This window comes from Martes martes (genome assembly GCF_963455335.1).
Source record: "Martes martes genome assembly, chromosome: 7".
In the NCBI taxonomy this organism is placed as follows: domain Eukaryota; kingdom Metazoa; phylum Chordata; class Mammalia; order Carnivora; family Mustelidae; genus Martes; species Martes martes.
Genome location: NC_137894.1, coordinates 85,658,338 through 85,675,652, shown reverse-complemented (window position 1 = coordinate 85,675,652; position 17,315 = coordinate 85,658,338). Strand labels below are relative to the sequence as shown.

General features: G+C 36.3%; 1 protein-coding gene across 1 annotated transcript in view; it reads right to left on the bottom strand.

Annotated features, from left to right (window-relative positions):
* Positions 1–17,315, bottom strand: part of TTC6 (tetratricopeptide repeat domain 6) — a gene marked incomplete at its 3' end in the record, with an annotated part of 209,867 nt that overhangs the window by 86,595 nt on the left and 105,957 nt on the right. Inside the window, exon 7 of the mRNA XM_080809740.1 lies at positions 7,461–7,565. Within this exon, the coding sequence (XP_080665866.1) occupies positions 7,461–7,565 (105 nt within the window). The remainder of the gene's footprint in view (positions 1–7,460; positions 7,566–17,315) is intronic.

Sequence of the window (17,315 nt, the reverse complement as noted above, 5' to 3'; positions counted from 1 at the left end):
GAGAAAGAGAGAGATGGAGAGGGGCAGAGGAAGAGGGAGAGAGAGTCTCGAGAAGACTTCATGCCCAGGGCAGAGCCCATCGTGAGTCTCAATCTCACAACCCTGAGATCATAACCTGAGCTGAAATCAAGAATCAAATGGTTAGGGGTGCCTGGGTGGCTCAGTGGGTTAAGTCTCTGCCTTCAGCTCAGGTCATGGTCTCAAGCTCCTGGGATCGAGCCCCACATCAGGCTCTCTGTTCAGCAAGGAACCTGCTTCCCCTTCTCTCTCTGCCTGCCTCTCTGCCTACTTGTGATCCCCCTCTCTGTCAAATAAATAAATAAACTCTTTAAAATAATTATTTAAAGAATCAAATGCTTAACTGACTAAGCCACCCAGGTGCCCCAATGGTTGCTTTTTTAAAAGAGAACATGGTTCATATGGAACCATATCTTGGAACCTACCAAGATATTGGCCAAACTAATGTGTCTTGAGAGAGAAACTATTGCTTATATGATATCTGATGTAAAAATCCTCCTGCTCTACTGCAGAGATATTGCAAAAACTGGTATTCAACCAATGAAAGTTGGGATGCAGGTAGAAATGGAACCAGTTTTGCTACTTTAAAAGCCAATTATGACTTTGCTTCTAATTATGGCAGACTAAGTAATTCTACTGAAGAAAACTAAGAAATCTACTTATACTACAAAAAATACAATCTTCAAAGCATCAAAAAGTTAACATGATGATGAAGAGATACTAAGCCAAAATCTAAGAAAATTCGAGAACCTGGAAAAGTAAGCCCAGTATTCAAGATGCTTTTGTTCTCATATTTACCAAAGCAACTGCAAGTCTGAGCTGCAGACTGACTTCTTGGGGCAAAGGTGAGAGAAATTGAAGCCCAGAACCTACCTAAGGTATGGAGACTGATTTATTTATATATATTTACATATATGTAATATATTGTATAATATTGTACATATAAAAAATATGCAAGTATCCAAGGCTACAGGGATTCTACACCCCCAGATTAAGAGTGAATAGAAGTAGTCATGCCTTGCTGGCTTAGTCAGTAGAGCGTGTGATTCGCGACCTCAGGAGATCAAGTCCTGAGCTCAAGCCCCAGGTTGGATGTGGAGCAAATCTCTAAAAAAAAAAAAAAAAAAAAAAAGAGTGAGTGGAAGTAAACCAACCTTTGTGTTGACTTTCAGCCTGTGTTCCATCACAAGGGTGGCCAAAGAAACTCAAGCTTCAACCTTTGACTAAGACTGTTTCTGAATGCTAAAAATCCCAGGTTCTAACAAAAAATTTCTCTGAAGAAGGAAATTGTCATTCTTGGTCTCAAATGTCTCCTAAAAGTAATGTTTTAAATATAATAATAAACATTTAAAGACAGGTACATAAAGAAATAAAATGCCAGAACAAAACAGATTTGGAGAAAAAATAAGTATTCTAAAAAGAAAAACACAAAAGTAAATTAAAAAATACAGTAAAGAAGTTTAACAGTAGCTTAGACACAACTGAAGAAAGAATTAATTGACTTGAACTATAAGATAGATCAGAAGGGAAATTATCCAGAATCCAGCATCAAGAGGAAAAAGGTAGCTAATACTTATAGATTAAAGTCCCAAAAAATGAAAGAGAGAATGATCAGAGGCAACATTTGAAGAGATAATGATTAAAAATTCCCCATAGTTGATGAAAGACATCCAATCACATATTCAAAAATCCCAATGATTCCAAGGCATAAATTTAAAAAAAAAAAAAATCTTCAGCTAGCCACTTCATAATGAAAATAGGGAAGAAAAGAGAAAAACTTCAAAGTAGCCAGTTTGGGAGGAAGAAAGGAATCTACTATCCTCGAAAAAAATTCATATTTAAGACTTACTTCCCAGGGGCACCTGGGTGGCTCAGTGGGTTAAAGCCTCTGCCTTCAGCTCAGGTCATGATCCCAGGGTCCTGGGATCAAGCCCCCCATCAAGGCTCTCTGCTCAGTGGGGAGCCTGCTTCCCCCCTTCTCTCTCTGCCTGTCTCTCTGCCTACTTGTGATCTCTGTCTGTCAAATAAATAAATAAAATCTTTAAAAAAAAAAAAAAAAAGACTTACTTCCCAACAGCAACAGTGGGTGGTGGAGAATATTAGAATATCATTAGTGTGCTAAAATAAACTATCTGCAATATACATCATACCCAGGTATAATGTCTCTCAAGAATGAGCTAATATAAAGACATTTGAAACAGAAAAACCAGTATTTTCACTAATTGCAGACTTCCCACTTCCCTTAAAACAAATTCTAAAGTATATGTTTCAGGCAAAAAATAAAATGATTTCAGACAATGTTCTGAAATGCTAGGGGAAAAAAAAGAAAAGAAAAAAAGAAAGGGATAAGCATATGGGTAAAAATACAAGAAATATTATATAAAATGATAACAACAATGTATTGAGGGTTTTAAAGATAAAGATCTAAAAATATAATGAAGTAAAAACATATCAAGTCAATAAGGAGTAAATGGAATTGAAAGGTTTTAAAGTCATTGTATTTTCCTGGAAGAGTGCAAAGGTACTGATTAACATAAGATTATAAGTTAAAGATGTCTATTCAGGGAAACCACCATAAGAATAAGAATAAGAAATAGTATATATACTTCCAAAATAGGGATAATAAAACGTAATTTATCAAAATAGTTGAAAAAGTAAAAATAAAACCAGAGTGTATTATATTTAGACCACTGATTTATTTTTAAAAAGGAACAACAACAAAAGATAAATTAAGAAAAGGAATAAAAGAAGAAAATAAAACAAAGGCAGTGTCAATAAAAAACATGAATAATATGTCAAGATAAGATAAAAAACACCAGTAATAACAATATATATAAATATGGTAAATTTACCTTTAGAACATAGGGCACACAAGCCTTTGTATCTACATACCATTTCCCATTCAAAGGAAATTTTGAACAAAGGATTCTTTGAACAAAGGTCTGATTCCAGTTGGGATGCATGAAAAGTGTCCTGGGCCATCTTTTTATGCCAGAAAGTCCTTTTGGATCCTTTTTTCTCTAGATATTAGGTATGAGTAGCCAACCACCAGCACTGACTTACTTTTGGACCATCTTTCTAATGGGTTACTCCATCACCACCAGCTGTAACCAGTCCCAATAATAAACCAATTTTAGTCCTGCTACAATTCTTATTTCTGTTCAGAAACTTCTGCCTACTCTCAATTCCGTGTACTCACATTATCTAAATACAAACAGAGAAAAATACATGCTTCTACTTTATAAACATAGGGTGTGGAAAATATTGCACTCTTTACAGTATAATGAATAATATTGCATATTACTCGTATTGCCCCCGAGCTGGGCCATTTCCATTAGAAGAAGATACTACCAGTGGAGGCTACAGAGAGAGGGAGTGGTAGGAAACCTTCAGACCATGATGTAGTCTGACACCTGTGAAAGGGGAAGACAGAGGAAGGAGTGAGAAGGAAGAACTTCAGATCACAAAGCAGTTCTGAGATTCAGCCAGGCAGATGGAAAGTTCCTGAGCCAAAGCCTCCTGTTGAAACAATCCCACATCAAGGAGGTATGGGTCACCTCTAGCAAACCCCTTGTGCTCACTCACTGGCTAAGAGAAGCCCAGACGGAAAATGACTTTAGAGCGAATGCCTTGATAGATCTACAGGACAGCAGCTGGAGGCCGGCAGTCAAGTATGCTTATGTCAATAGATTCTTGAAGATGGGAGCATCACATTTGCATGGATGCCATACCTATTTCTGCAAATTAATATTCACCAATCTTACACTAAGGCAATCTTTTACATACTTTATGTTATGAACCTTTTCATTTTAGCCCACTACATATTTTTCCCCAAAAAACATTATCTTCTTAAATAAATAAAAGGTTTAAGCTATACTTAAGTAAAGGAAATGCAAATATACAAAACAATCGTTCAAGACTTAAATTACACATGTACTTTGACCAAGAATTCTAAATAGAAAAATATACATATGTATACAAAGATATATGTGCAAGTATGGTTTGTGGGAAGGTTGTCTTTGTTTTGTTTTTTGTTTGTTTTCTATGATGCAGCCTCAGCTGAGATCCTAACTAAAACCACGTTAGAGATATTGAGCCAGAACCTCCCAGTTAGTCTAGAAACTGTGGATTCCAGATCCTCAGAAACTGTTGTGAGGTAATAATAGTTTGTTGTTTTAAACTGCTGAATTTGGGGATAATTTGATTTGCAGCAATGAATAATTAATATACCCTTTAAAACTGGGTTAGTGGCTTTTAGCACAAGGAAGAGGTAAGGAAAAAGGGTAACAGAACAAATGGGGAAAAGGGGACTTTTTTTGAATGGGGACATAATTAGTACCTCTCTGGGTTCATAGGAGAGTCAAATGAGGTAATACAAGTGAAGTGGCTGGCACAGTGTCTGGCTCATAGTAAATAATAAATGAGAATCAAAGTACGTTTTATGCAAAAAACTCAAGATGCAGAATAATATATATTATATTATTCCACACATGTAAAAACATTAATTTCCCCACACTAGCATTACATAAATGAAAAAAATGTCTGAAAGGATACACACAGTGCACTTAATACTAGTAAACTTCAGAGAGAAGAGAACTGGGAAGGGACAGCATTCAAGGTAGGAGTGGTCTCTATGTCATGTGCAGCTGTATCATTTGAATTTTTTCTACACTTAAGTATTCATCTATTACTTAATTACTTAATTACTTAAGTAATTTTAATTGGCCTTGTTACTCAGAACATCAAAAGCAATAATATTGCTAAAGAAAATAATGGTGGCTTAGCAAGAGGGAGAATATAAATAAAATTTTTAAAAGATAGAAACCACAAATTAATAATAATAAGAAGAAGAAGTAGTAGCAGTAGTAGTAATAGTAGTAGTAGTAGACCAAATTAACTATATACCACTTACACAGCTCCTCTGAAACTGAACAAAAACAAAGAAAAACAGCAAAGAATTATAATGAAAATATTCCTGAATACAAACAGAAAAGAACACAAGTCTAGCTATATTACAGTAGAATTCCAGCATTAAAAAAACCAAAGTTGCTCATTTAAAATTGATGAGACAGAATTCATAAAAAAGGTAAAACATTGCTAAATTCATAATAAGGATAAAACAGCTTCTAATCACGTAAAAGAACTACTGGTAACACGTGAAGAAATAGGTAAGACACAACTGCTGAAAATCCCCAACAGTTTAAGTTTATTTATTTTTTAGTAACCTCTACATCCAACACGGAGCTTAAACGGACAACTCCAAGAGCAAGAGTTGCATCCTCTTCCAACTGAGCCAGCCAGGTGTCCCTACATACACAGTGTTTTATAGATCAAACAAAAGATGAAGAGAGCAAGATGGCGGAGGAGTAGCAGACTGAAATGACATCAGATCCCAGGAGTTCAGCTAGATAGTTATCCAACCATTCCGAACACCTACGAACTCAACAGGAGATAGAAGAGAAGAAGAGCAGCAATTCTAGGAACAAAAAATCGACCACTTCCTGAAAGGTAGGACATGCAGAGAAGTGAATCTGAAGCCACGGGAAGATAGACTGGGGGGGGGGGGGGGGAGTGGGCAGCGGCTCCCGGCAAGCAGCAGAGCAATGGAGCACAAAATCAGAACTTTTAGAAGTCTGCTCCACTGAGGGACATTACTCCAGAGGCTAAGCAGGGGTAGAACCCTCGCGGGAACATTGTGGTCTCATGTCCCGCAGGGTCACAAAAAGATTGGGGGAGTCTGAGTGTGGCAGAGCTGTCAGGTATCAGAGCAGGGAAGCTGACTAAAGAGACAGAGCCGAGGCGTAAGCTTTCAGATTGGGGTTACCTTAAACCGTGATCCAAGGCACAGTCGGGTCCCTGCTCTTTGGAGGTGGGTGAAACAGGTGATGGGGATTAAAGAGTATATTTATTATGATGAACACTGAGTAATGTATAGAATTGTTAAATCACTATATTGTACACTTGAAACCAATATAACATTGTATGTTAACTATATTGGAATTAAAATAAGAAATAAAACAAATAAAAAACACTGAACAACCCAAAAATTAGAAAAGAAAAAATGCTTTTTTTCAATGAGTTAAGCATAAATTATTCCAATATTCTTCTGTACATATGTTTGGAAACATTTACATCATGATGAAGGAAGATATACTTAAAAGTATATTATACTCAGTGTAGTTTCAATAAGCTAAGCACAGGATTCTTTTTTTTTAAGTTTTTATTTAAATTCTAGTTAGTTAACATACAGTGTAATATTATAGAAAAGAAAAAATTCTAAATGTCAACCAATTACCTTTGCAAATAGTTCAAATGTTCCACTGAGTTGTTCCAAATTTTCTAGATTATCTCTATGCTATATTAATTTCAGAGTATTTTTTAAAAATGAAATGCTACCCAATTAACTTTTTGAAGCAAGAATAAGCCTAATAGGAGGGTCCAGTGAAGAAAAAAAATGATATTACATACGTATTTACCATGAATATATATTAAAAATAAAATACCGCCTAAAAGAATTCAACATAATATTTAAGCATAATACAACATGACCAAGTAATCGAAAAAATGTAAAGATGTTTAAATATTAACATTCAGAATAGGTCAAATATGAATGTGATTCCATCCATGCCTTGGTTGCAAGGAAGGTAAGAGGTAAATTGATTTTCCATTTCAAGCAACAGCATATATGGACAGAAATTTTTAATTTAATTTTACCTTTGACTCTATTACACTATTACCTTTCTCATATTCTCCCTATGACTTCCTCAACTACTTGTTTGTTTTCCAATATGAGTTTCAGTAAGCTGCCTTAAATCCCATGCATATAAAATAACCCTAAGTACCATTAAAAGATTATGCACAATAATGTTCATCACAGAACTGTTTTAAGAGGAAAAAAAATAAAAAGGAAAAAGAAGGAGGGGAGAGAAAAGAAGAGGAAGAAAAAATTTTAACCATAAAAGAAAATGGCCCAAAAAGCAGGCCGTAATCGTCTTGCAGAAAGTCTTCACCAATAATAGGTGAATTTGGTTTTTGTCAATTGATTTTTCTAAGTTTTAAAATAATCACTATAACATAAAATGAGAGAAAACACTGCTTAAGGAAGAAAGAAAAAACAGTGATAATCATATTGAGTGATGTTAAGCTTTTTTTAACATTAAATTAACTAAAAGTTCACTTTAAAAACCAATAACATGAAGATCTTATATATCTTAGAACTTCAGTCAAATAAAATATTTTTTCAAAAAGAAAACAGAACAATCTTCTTGACTGGCTAAAGTAATATGGTTAAGTATAATACTATAGTACCATCTAGTCATTCTTAATTATGCCAATAGTTGTCTGACAATTTCCATAAAACTCTCCAGTAAAATTTAATGTCATGATCAATTACACCATTTAATTATTAAACAACAACAGAGAAAAGTCATTCTGCAGGTTACCTCATATTCTGGATATAGAGCTTCCTTCATAACAGATACTGGGGCAGAGAATTTGGGTGAAGTTAGACTCCAAAACAACTTCGTACATCCTGGATAAGCAGACACCTTTGAAAATAAAATAAGTTTATTAGAAACTAACAAATGATCTGCAGTTTAAGAACCCAAACTCCTATCAAAAGTATTTCTAGTGGCCCAGATAGTGAGTTGACTGGTTCCACAGCCTCTGAAATTCTGGGAAAGACAACTTTTCATACCCATCAGATTAGCAGAAATGTCAAGTTGGCAATTCCAATTTATGCTGAGAATGTGGGGAAACTACTAGAACCACACTGGAGGCAAGCTGGCCATTCCTAGGAAAATAGAAAATGTGCATGCCATATGAACCAGTAATTTCACTTCCAGTTATATATTCTAAGAAAATTCTTAGACATTTGCATGAAGAGATGTGTACAAAAATATTAATATAGGGGCGCTGGGTGGCCCAGTGCATTAAGCCTCTGCCTTCAGCTCAGGTCAGTATCTCAGGGTCCTGGGATCAAGCCCCGCATCGGGCTCTTTGCTCAGCGGGGAGCCTGCTTCCCCCTCTCTCTCTGCCTGCCTCTCTGCCTACTTGTGATCTCTGTCTATCAAATGAATAAATAAAATCTTTTTAAAAATATTAATATAGCTATGAAATAGCAAAAAGCAAAGCCCAATCTAAATGTCCATTAATAGAAAAACAGATGAATAAAATATGACATAGTCATATAACTAATACTATAGGGCTATTCAAGCCCCAAAATTATAAACTATAGATGGATCCTAGAAGCCTAGTATTGACAGTATAATAAGCAAGTTTTAGAAAGATGGAAACAAAATAGTGTCCCTTATATAAATATCTCTAGAATACACAGAACTATAGTATTTTTTGTTTAGTGTCACAAATATATCTATTAAAGTATAAAATCATGGATGAGAAAGACCAGAATTATAACAGTAACTGCCCTTAAGTAAGGAGGAAGAGAAAAAGAATTAGAAAAAAGTACAAAAGGACTTATTTTTTAAGTTTACTTTAAAAATCTAAAACAAGTATGACAAAAAGTTAGCATCAATTCTTGATGAAGTTTCCCCAAGTGTACATTAGTTTGGTTTCTATAATTGTTTGTTTATCCAAACTTTTTCAAAATAAAACTTAATCAGGGGGCGCCTGGGTGGCTCAGTGGGTTAAAGCCTCTGCCTTCGGCTCAGGTCATGATCCCAGGGTCCTGGGATCGAGCCCCACATCGGGCTCTGCTCAGCAGGGAGCCTGCTTCCCCCCTCTCTCTCTGTCTGCCTCTCTGCCTACTTGTGATCTCTGTCTGTCAAATAAATAAATAAAATCTTAAAAAAAAAAACTTAATCAGGCATAGGTGAATTTTTAGGGAGGTGAAATTATTCTATATGATACTGGAATTGTGGCTATATAACATGCATTTATCAAAACTTACTGAACTTTAGAGCACAAAGAGAGAAACTATGTGTGTAAATTTTTAAAAATCATTTAGGAAATCAAGAGGAATCTCAGGGTAGAATGCAGAATATAACAACACAATCTAACTGTATTAGAAATGTATGAAACAACCTCACTGAAGGGGTTGGGGAGAGAGTTGTTGACCTTAGTAGCTTTGGAAATGAATATAGTTTACAAGAGTAAAGGCAAAAGAAATTGTACATAACACTGAATTTAGTTGTGAAATTGTATCTCACAGAAATATGGGTTAATAATTCTGATACTTCTCTACTGGAATTGAACAGTTAAGTAAATAGATGGAAGACGGTAGAAGCCAGGGTTATCGCTGTTGGATTGGGAGTTTAAAGAAAAGCAAGGGAGGAGGTTGGAATGATCATGTGGTAATGGATTAGAGTTGAAGACATCAGTATAAACTCTTACTTAGCTTAATTTAGACACAGATGGTTACCTATAGAAATATTTACAGGAGTTAGTATACCAAATATATTTCCCTACTGTGTCAGCTGAGAAGGCCTGGTACCAACAAGCACACCTAATGCCTAGATCTTAGTTTCTAATCACATTCTCCAATAAAGGCAACTAGGGTTTCTTATATAAATGGCCGAGTCTATGGACTAGGGCAGGAAATATATAAGATGAGCCTGTTTTTTTGTTTATTTTTGTTTTGGTTTTTTTTTAATTGTGTTATGTTAGTCGCCATACAGTACATCATTAGTTTTTGATGTAGTGTTCCATAATTCATTGTTTGCATATAACACCTAGTGCTCCATGTAATCTGTGCCCTCCTTAATACCCATCACCAGGCTTACCTATTCCCCCAACCCCTCCTTCTAAAAGCCTCAGTTTGTTTCCCAGAGTCCATAGTCTCTCATGGTTCATCTCCCAATCTGATTTCTCCCCCTTCATTTTTCCCTTCTCCTAATGTCCTCCATGCTATTCCTTATGTTCCACAAATTAGTGAAACCATACGAAAATTGACATTCTCTGAGCCTGTTTTTGAAAAAAGTATTTAAAAAATCCCACAAGGGGAGCCTGTGTGGCTCAGTTGTTAAGCGTCTGCCTTTGGCTCAGGTCATGATCCCAGGGTCCTGGGATGGAGCCCTGCATCAGGCTCCCTGCACCATGGAAAGCCTGCTTCTCCCTTCCCTACTCCCCCTGTTTGTGTTTCCTCTTCCACTGTCTCTCTCTGTCGAATAAATAAATAAAACCTTAAAAAACAGAATAAAAATAAAAATAAATTTTAAAATCCCACAATAATGGGATATGTTAGAAGAGACATAGGAGCCAACTGAAGGAACTCTTAATAACCAAAGCTCAAAATACGTTAGCAAAACAATAATAATAATAATAGTAATAAAGTATTTTTAGAATATAACTTAAAGTACAACACAACCATCCATGAGTCATACTGATACAAATAATTAAATGAATAAATAAGAATAGACAAATCTGTACAAATACAGATTAATTTTTTTGTTATACTCTACCCTCAAGAAGGTAGAGCACAATTCCATATTCCAAAGACTATAATATGGAAACGGAGAGAAAGGGATACTACATGATGAAGAAACTTGGCAAACACTACCTTAGATCATTAACATCAACAGTGATAACACAGGTTGATAATTTGTACCTTTGATATGATGTGATCAAAATGGCACTTTACCTTGGTTGTCTTAATTCCAAAATCACATCGGGCAAATCCCAATTGGAGGACATTCTACAAAATATCTGGCCACTACTCCCCCAAGTGTCAGAAACTGTCACAGCCAAGAGAAACCTAAGGCAACTAAACATGACAACTAAATGCGGTATCCTGGATGTGATCCTGGAACAGAAAATGGACATTATATAAAACTAAAGAAATCTGAATGAAGTATGGACCTTAGTTAATAATAATGTATAAATACGGGGTCATGATACTGTCGACTGTATTAGTCTCCTAAGGCTGCCATAACAAATAACCACTGGGTGGTTTAAACTAATAGAAATGTATTCTGTCACTACTCTGGAGACTAGAAGTCCAAAGTCAAGTTGTAGGAAGGTCCATGCTCCTTTGAAGGCTCTAGGAAATTATCCTTTCTTCCCTCTTTCGAGCTTGAAGTGGTTGTCATCAGTCCTTGGCATTCCTTAGCTTGCAGCTGTGTCATTCCAATCTCTGCCTCTGCTGTCACATGTTCTTCCCTGTGTGTTCAAGTGGCATTTTCCTCTTATAAGGACCCTGTCCTATTGGATTTAGGGCCCACTCTAAATCCAGGATTCATCCCAAAATCCTGAATTATATCTGCAGAGACCCTATTTTCTTTTTTTTTTTAATCTCAGTGTGGTTTTGATTTGAACCTCCCTGATGGCTAATGATGATGAACGTTTTTGCATGTGTCTGTTAGACATTTGTATGTCTTCTTTGGAAAAGTGTCTGTTCATGTGCAAAATCCCTGTTTTCAAATAAGGTCACATGCACAGGTACTGTGGGTTAGGACTTAAATATATCTCTTTGGGGCCACTATTCAATCCAATACGGTCATATTAATAACAGAGGAAACAGAATGTATAATATATAGGAAACCTCTATACCTCTGTAACTTTTCTGTACTCTAAAATAATTCTACAAAATTAAGTTCATTATCAATAAATAATAATAAAGCAAACAATAAAAGACAAAATTATTTTTAAAAATGGTCAGAGGCATTGTGGCGCCTGGATGGCTCAGTCAGTTGAGCGTACAACTCTTGATTTTGGTTCAGGTCGTGATCTCAGGGTCATGGGTTCAAGCCCCATGTTGGGCTGTGCACTTGGTGGGGAGTCTGCTGGAGATTCTCTCCCTCTTCCTCTTCCCCTCCCCGTGCACACACATGCATGCACTCTCTTTCTCTCTCAAATGAATAGATAAATCTTTAAAAAAAATATATTTGACATCAAAAACTAATGGTGTGCTGTATGGTGACTAAGAACATAATAAAAATTTATAAAAATTAAAAAATTTAAAATGGAGGCAGAAAAATAATCAGGCATTCATGGCAAAATGTTCAAGAAAATATGGTAAGATTTTAAAAATAATAGCTGCTTGAATGCATGGTATATTGGTAATTATATTTCCACTGATTTTTAATAACACTTAATTGGGCTATTCATCTTCCCTAAAAAGATTTTTCAAGAGAAAAATGACCTCAAATAATTTTAAAGCATCAATTTGTAAGCATCACTGCAGCATTAACTATGAAACCTTAAGAGTGACATCTCCTGGAGTATGGATGTTACAGACTTTTTAGAGTAATTTACAAAGACCCAAACACAGTAAGTAAAGATCCACAATTATAAGGTGACATTGAGCCTTGACCACTGTTATTTCTAGTCAGATATACGTCAACCATTCCATTCACTTGATAGCGTTTTCTATCTACTGACAGAGTTTTTAGAGAAAAGCAGATTATGCAGTTGTCCTGTTAATTTGTCCACCATACAAATTCAAAATTAAGTTTCCATCTCATTTGTCCTCTGTTTTGCTGGGCACGCTGTATTACTTTATGCTGTATAGACCTAGAGCCACAAAGTCATTGCTAAAAAGATGTATAAAACCTTCCAAAATCAGCTGACAGCTCTTCTTCCAAAGATTACCTAGAAATTAAGAAGATTTCAGGCATTCAAATGATAGGACATACACAATACAGTTACTCCTTCCATGTAGTAGATAGATGTCCCGCAGCATAAGCCTCCAGAATAAAACAATTCCCCTAAAGTAAGCAAGATACAACCCTCCAAGTGGGAAGAGAGGAAAATGTCTCACTAAGCAAACAGCAACTTTGTTATCAAGGAAAAGCATAGGTGCACCTTCAGGAGAGAATTTATCAAATTAAACCAGTGAAAAAACACTCATCATGGTAAATTGATTTCTTTTGCAATGCTCAGAACTTTCTAAGAGAAGAACTAGGAAAATGGCTAGAAATGATGGGTTGGTAGCTGCCAGTACTTAACAGGAGGATAGATAATGCAGAGCAAACTGGATTACTATTAAGCAACTTAGTATAATAGCACCTGCACAATCCCTATGGGTACTATGTATATTACAAGCCAATACAATAAAATTGTATTTTCCTGACTTTTCCTCCAAAGTTGGGAAATTCTGTTCACCAAGGGAGAGAGACATGCAAATTAGTTCCTAGGGGTAAATTAAGCTTCATATAAGTGAAACATAAGGATGAACAAGACTTTTCGAAATGTGGCCTGAAACTCTAAAGAGCTGAAGACCTTTCCAAGGGTCCTTCCAAACTTTTTCAATACCTTTCCACACCTGAAAACTATTCACTCAATAATATTTAGAGGCTACTTGCCTTTCCTCTGCGTTGAAATTTACAGTGATAACGCAAAAAAAGGGGGGGGGCAAAACTGATGGCAGCTCAGCATGAATCAAAGCAGCTGCACCTTAAAAGTGCCCACCAGAAAGGAGGAAAAAATATTAATTTTATTATATCTCAACTTTTTTTTTAAGATTTTTATTTATTTATTTGACAGACAGAGATCACAAGTAGGCAGAGAGACAGGCAGAGAAAGAGACAGAGGGAGAAGCAGGCTCTTTGTTGAGCAGAAAGCCCGATGTGGGGCTTGATCCCAGGACCCTGAGATCATGACCTGACCCGAAGGCAGGGGCTTAACCCACTGAGCCACCCAGGCACTCATATCTCAACTTTAAAACACATCTTTTTTTTAAGTGCACATCAATGCGACGGAATGAGAAATACACATGAAGTGCTCCTGCGGCCACAGTGAAGTAGGATGCTGGTTGTGAGGAAAAACACATGTGCTAATGTTAGAGTTGTGAACTGAACTAGCCACCATTTTCATCTGAAGGACAAACATCAAACTGTTCATTCAGATTTGAGTACACAGCAAACATTTTCTTGAAAATGAATGAAGCAATTGTGTCATTTCAAATAAAACCATTGAGAGTAGGTGTGCCAATGAAAAAACTTAAGTTTTTAGCAAAAATGAAAATTCTGGGAAATGTGTGTCTCTCACCATATAGAAGGAGTCTCTCACCATGAGTCTCACTTCCCAGTGTGTAGGAGTGTTGACAACACTGACTCCATTTTTGGCTCTCCATCTTGTTCATGCCTGTGCAAAGACTTCCCTCAGTGCCACATGTTCCAGGACCCATGGAGGTTAATGTATACCCTGACAGGAATGTGAGAAGGCTTATTCTGATCTCAGTGCACAGAAGGCTCCACTTTTAATAACTGGTTGAGATGACTGGTGCATAAATGGCGTCACTTGAGATGACTACCCTTTGAACTCACCTCCATGCACCTCGCTCTATAAAAGTTAGGGATTAAGGTCCAGACTGGACAGAGATTACCTGCATCATACCTAAGTCATTTGTGTGCCCAATCGCCCCTTGTCAGCAGTTACCCTGAATAAACTGTGTGAATAGTATGGAGTGGTTTGCTTCATTTTTCAGTCTCAAAGTGCCTCCTAAGTCTGGAGGATATTTTACTGTCCCTCCTCCACCTTCTAACACAATGCTAAAACCTTTTTCTGGTAATATTAAAAATATATATTTTGATATTGTATAGTGAAATGTATCAACACTTAAGAACGACGTAACTTGATGGGGCGCCTGGGTGGCTCAGTGGGTTAAAGCCTCTGCCTTCGGCTCAGGTCATGATCCCAAGGTCCTGGAATCGAGCCCCGCATCAGGCTCTCTGCTCAGCAGGGAGCCTGCTTCCCTACTCTCTCTGCCTGCCTCTCTGCCTACTTGTAATCTCTGTCTGACATGTGATCTCTGTCTGTGAAATAAATAAATAAAATCTTTAAAAAAAAAAAAAAGAACAACGTAACATGAATAAAAAACTGATGTACAATGTTACAAATCATAAATGGATTAAAAAAATCCACTCGAAGTACAAAATAATAAATTTTTTTTCTATTGACGTATAATGTATTATTTACTTCAGGGGTTCAGGTCTGTGATTCATCAGTCTTACACAATTCACAGCACTTACCATAGCACATACCCTCCCCAACATCCATCACCCAGGCACCCCATCCATCCCACTCCCACTCCCCTCCAACAACCCTCATTTTTTTTCCTGAGATTAAGAGTCTCTTATAGTTTGTCTCCCTCTCTGGTTTCGTCTTAATTTTTCCCTCCCTTCTCCTATGATCCTCTGTCTTGTTTCTCTAATTCCTCATATCAGTGAGATCATATGATAATTGTCTTTCTCTGACTGACTTACTTCGCTTAGCATAACACCTTCTAGTTCCATCCACGTCATTGCAAATGGCAAGATTTCAGGCTTTTTGATGGTTGCATAATCCATTGTATATATATACTACTTCTTCTTTATCCATTTTTCTGTTGATGGACATCTAGGCTCTTTCCGTAGTTTGGCTATTGTGGACATTGCTGCTATAAACATTTGGGTGCATGTGCCCCTTTGGATCCCTACACTTGTATCTTTAGGGTAAATACCTAGTCATGCAACTGCAGTCACAGGGCAGCTCTATTTTCAACTTTTTGAGGAACCTCCATGCTGTTTTCCAGAGTGGTTGCACCAGCTTGCATTCCCACCAACAGTGTAGGAGGGTTCCCTTCTCTCCGCATCCTAGCCAGCATCTGTCATTTCTTGACTTGTTAATTTTAGCCATTCTGACTGGTGTGAGGTGGTATCTCATTGTGGTTTTGATTTGTATTTCCCTGATGCCAAATGATGTTGAGGGCTTTTTCATGTGTCTGTTGGCCATTTGGATGTCTTCTTTGCAGAAATGTCTGTTCATGTCCTCTGCTCATTTCTTGATTGGATTATTTGTTCTTTGTGTGTTGAGTTTGATAAGTTCTTTCTAGATTTTGGATACTAGCCCTTTATCTGATATGTCATTTGCAAATATCGTCTCCCATTCTGTCAGTTGTCTTTTGGTTTTATTGACTGTTTCCTTTGCTGTGCAAAAGCATTTTATCTTGATGAACTCCCAATAGTTCATTTTTGCCCTTGCTTCCCTTGCCTTTGGCGAACAACAATAGATTTTTAATGTATCAAGGCATGAAAGTCATTAATGTGGTTTTAGCTGTGGGAATTATCACTTAATACATTCTCTTTTAGCTACACAAATTATCACTCAAGATTACCTTTATAACTAAGTTCAACTGCTTTTTTTTTCGCTCTAATGATCACAATTTTTTATTAAATTTTTTATTTTGAGATAATTGTAGATTCACATGCATTTTTAAGAAATAGTAAGAGAGATCCCACCTATCCTTTACCCAGTTTCCCTCAAAGGTAACATCTTGCAAAACTATAGTACAATATAACAAGCATATATTAACAGTCAAAATACAAAACATTTTCATCACCACAAGGGTCCCTCATGTTGTCCTTTTATAGACACACTCATCCAATGTCCCCCCATCCTGAAACCCTAGAAACCACCAATGTGTCTTCCATTTCTATAATTTCATTACTTCAAGAATGTTATATAAGGAAACCATACAGTATGTAATCTTTTAAAACTGGCTTTTTCAGTGTAAATCTCTGAAGATTCATCCTCACAGCTGCATATATCAAGAATTCCTTCCTTTTTATTGCTGAGTGGGAGCTGCATTTTCAGTTTAAAGAAAGGCGGGGAGAGCACCTGGGTGACTCAGTCTGTTAAGTGTCTGCCTTTGGCTCAGGTCATGATCTCAGGGACCTGGGATTGAGCCTGTGTCCATTCAGCTCCACACTCAGTGGGAAGTATGCTTGTCCCTCTGCTCCTCCCACTGCTCATGCTTGCTCTCTCTCAAATAAATAAAATCTTAAATATATATGTTATATATAATATATATATTTATATATTTAGTATATAAATATATATATATTTTTTAATCTCGAGACTTTCTTGTCAATGCACAGTTATTTCTAACTTTATTGTTTAGCTTCCAAATATTTGGAGATTTTTTTCTTATCTTTGTTATTGATCTCTAATTTGAGCCCATTATGGATATGTTCTATCTTGGTATATGTCCTATGGGAACTTGAAAAGAATATTTATTCTGCTTTTGGGGGGTAAAATGTTCTATAATTTCAACCAGATTCTATTGGTTAATGGAATTTTGAGTTCTCCTATAACTTTGCTGATTTTCTAAGTGTTTTTATCAATTATTTAGAGAGGTGGTGACGTCTCCAAAAGTAATTGTGGAATTGCCTATTTCTCATTCCAGTTTTTGCTTCATATAGTTTGTAGGTCTGTTCTTTGGTGCACAAACATCTCAAGATTGCTATGTCTTCCTGGTTGGTTGACGCTTTTATCATAATACAATGTCCCTGTGTCTCTGATAATTTTCTTTGCTTCATAGTTTGCTTTATCTGATATTAATGATATTAATATTAACTAAT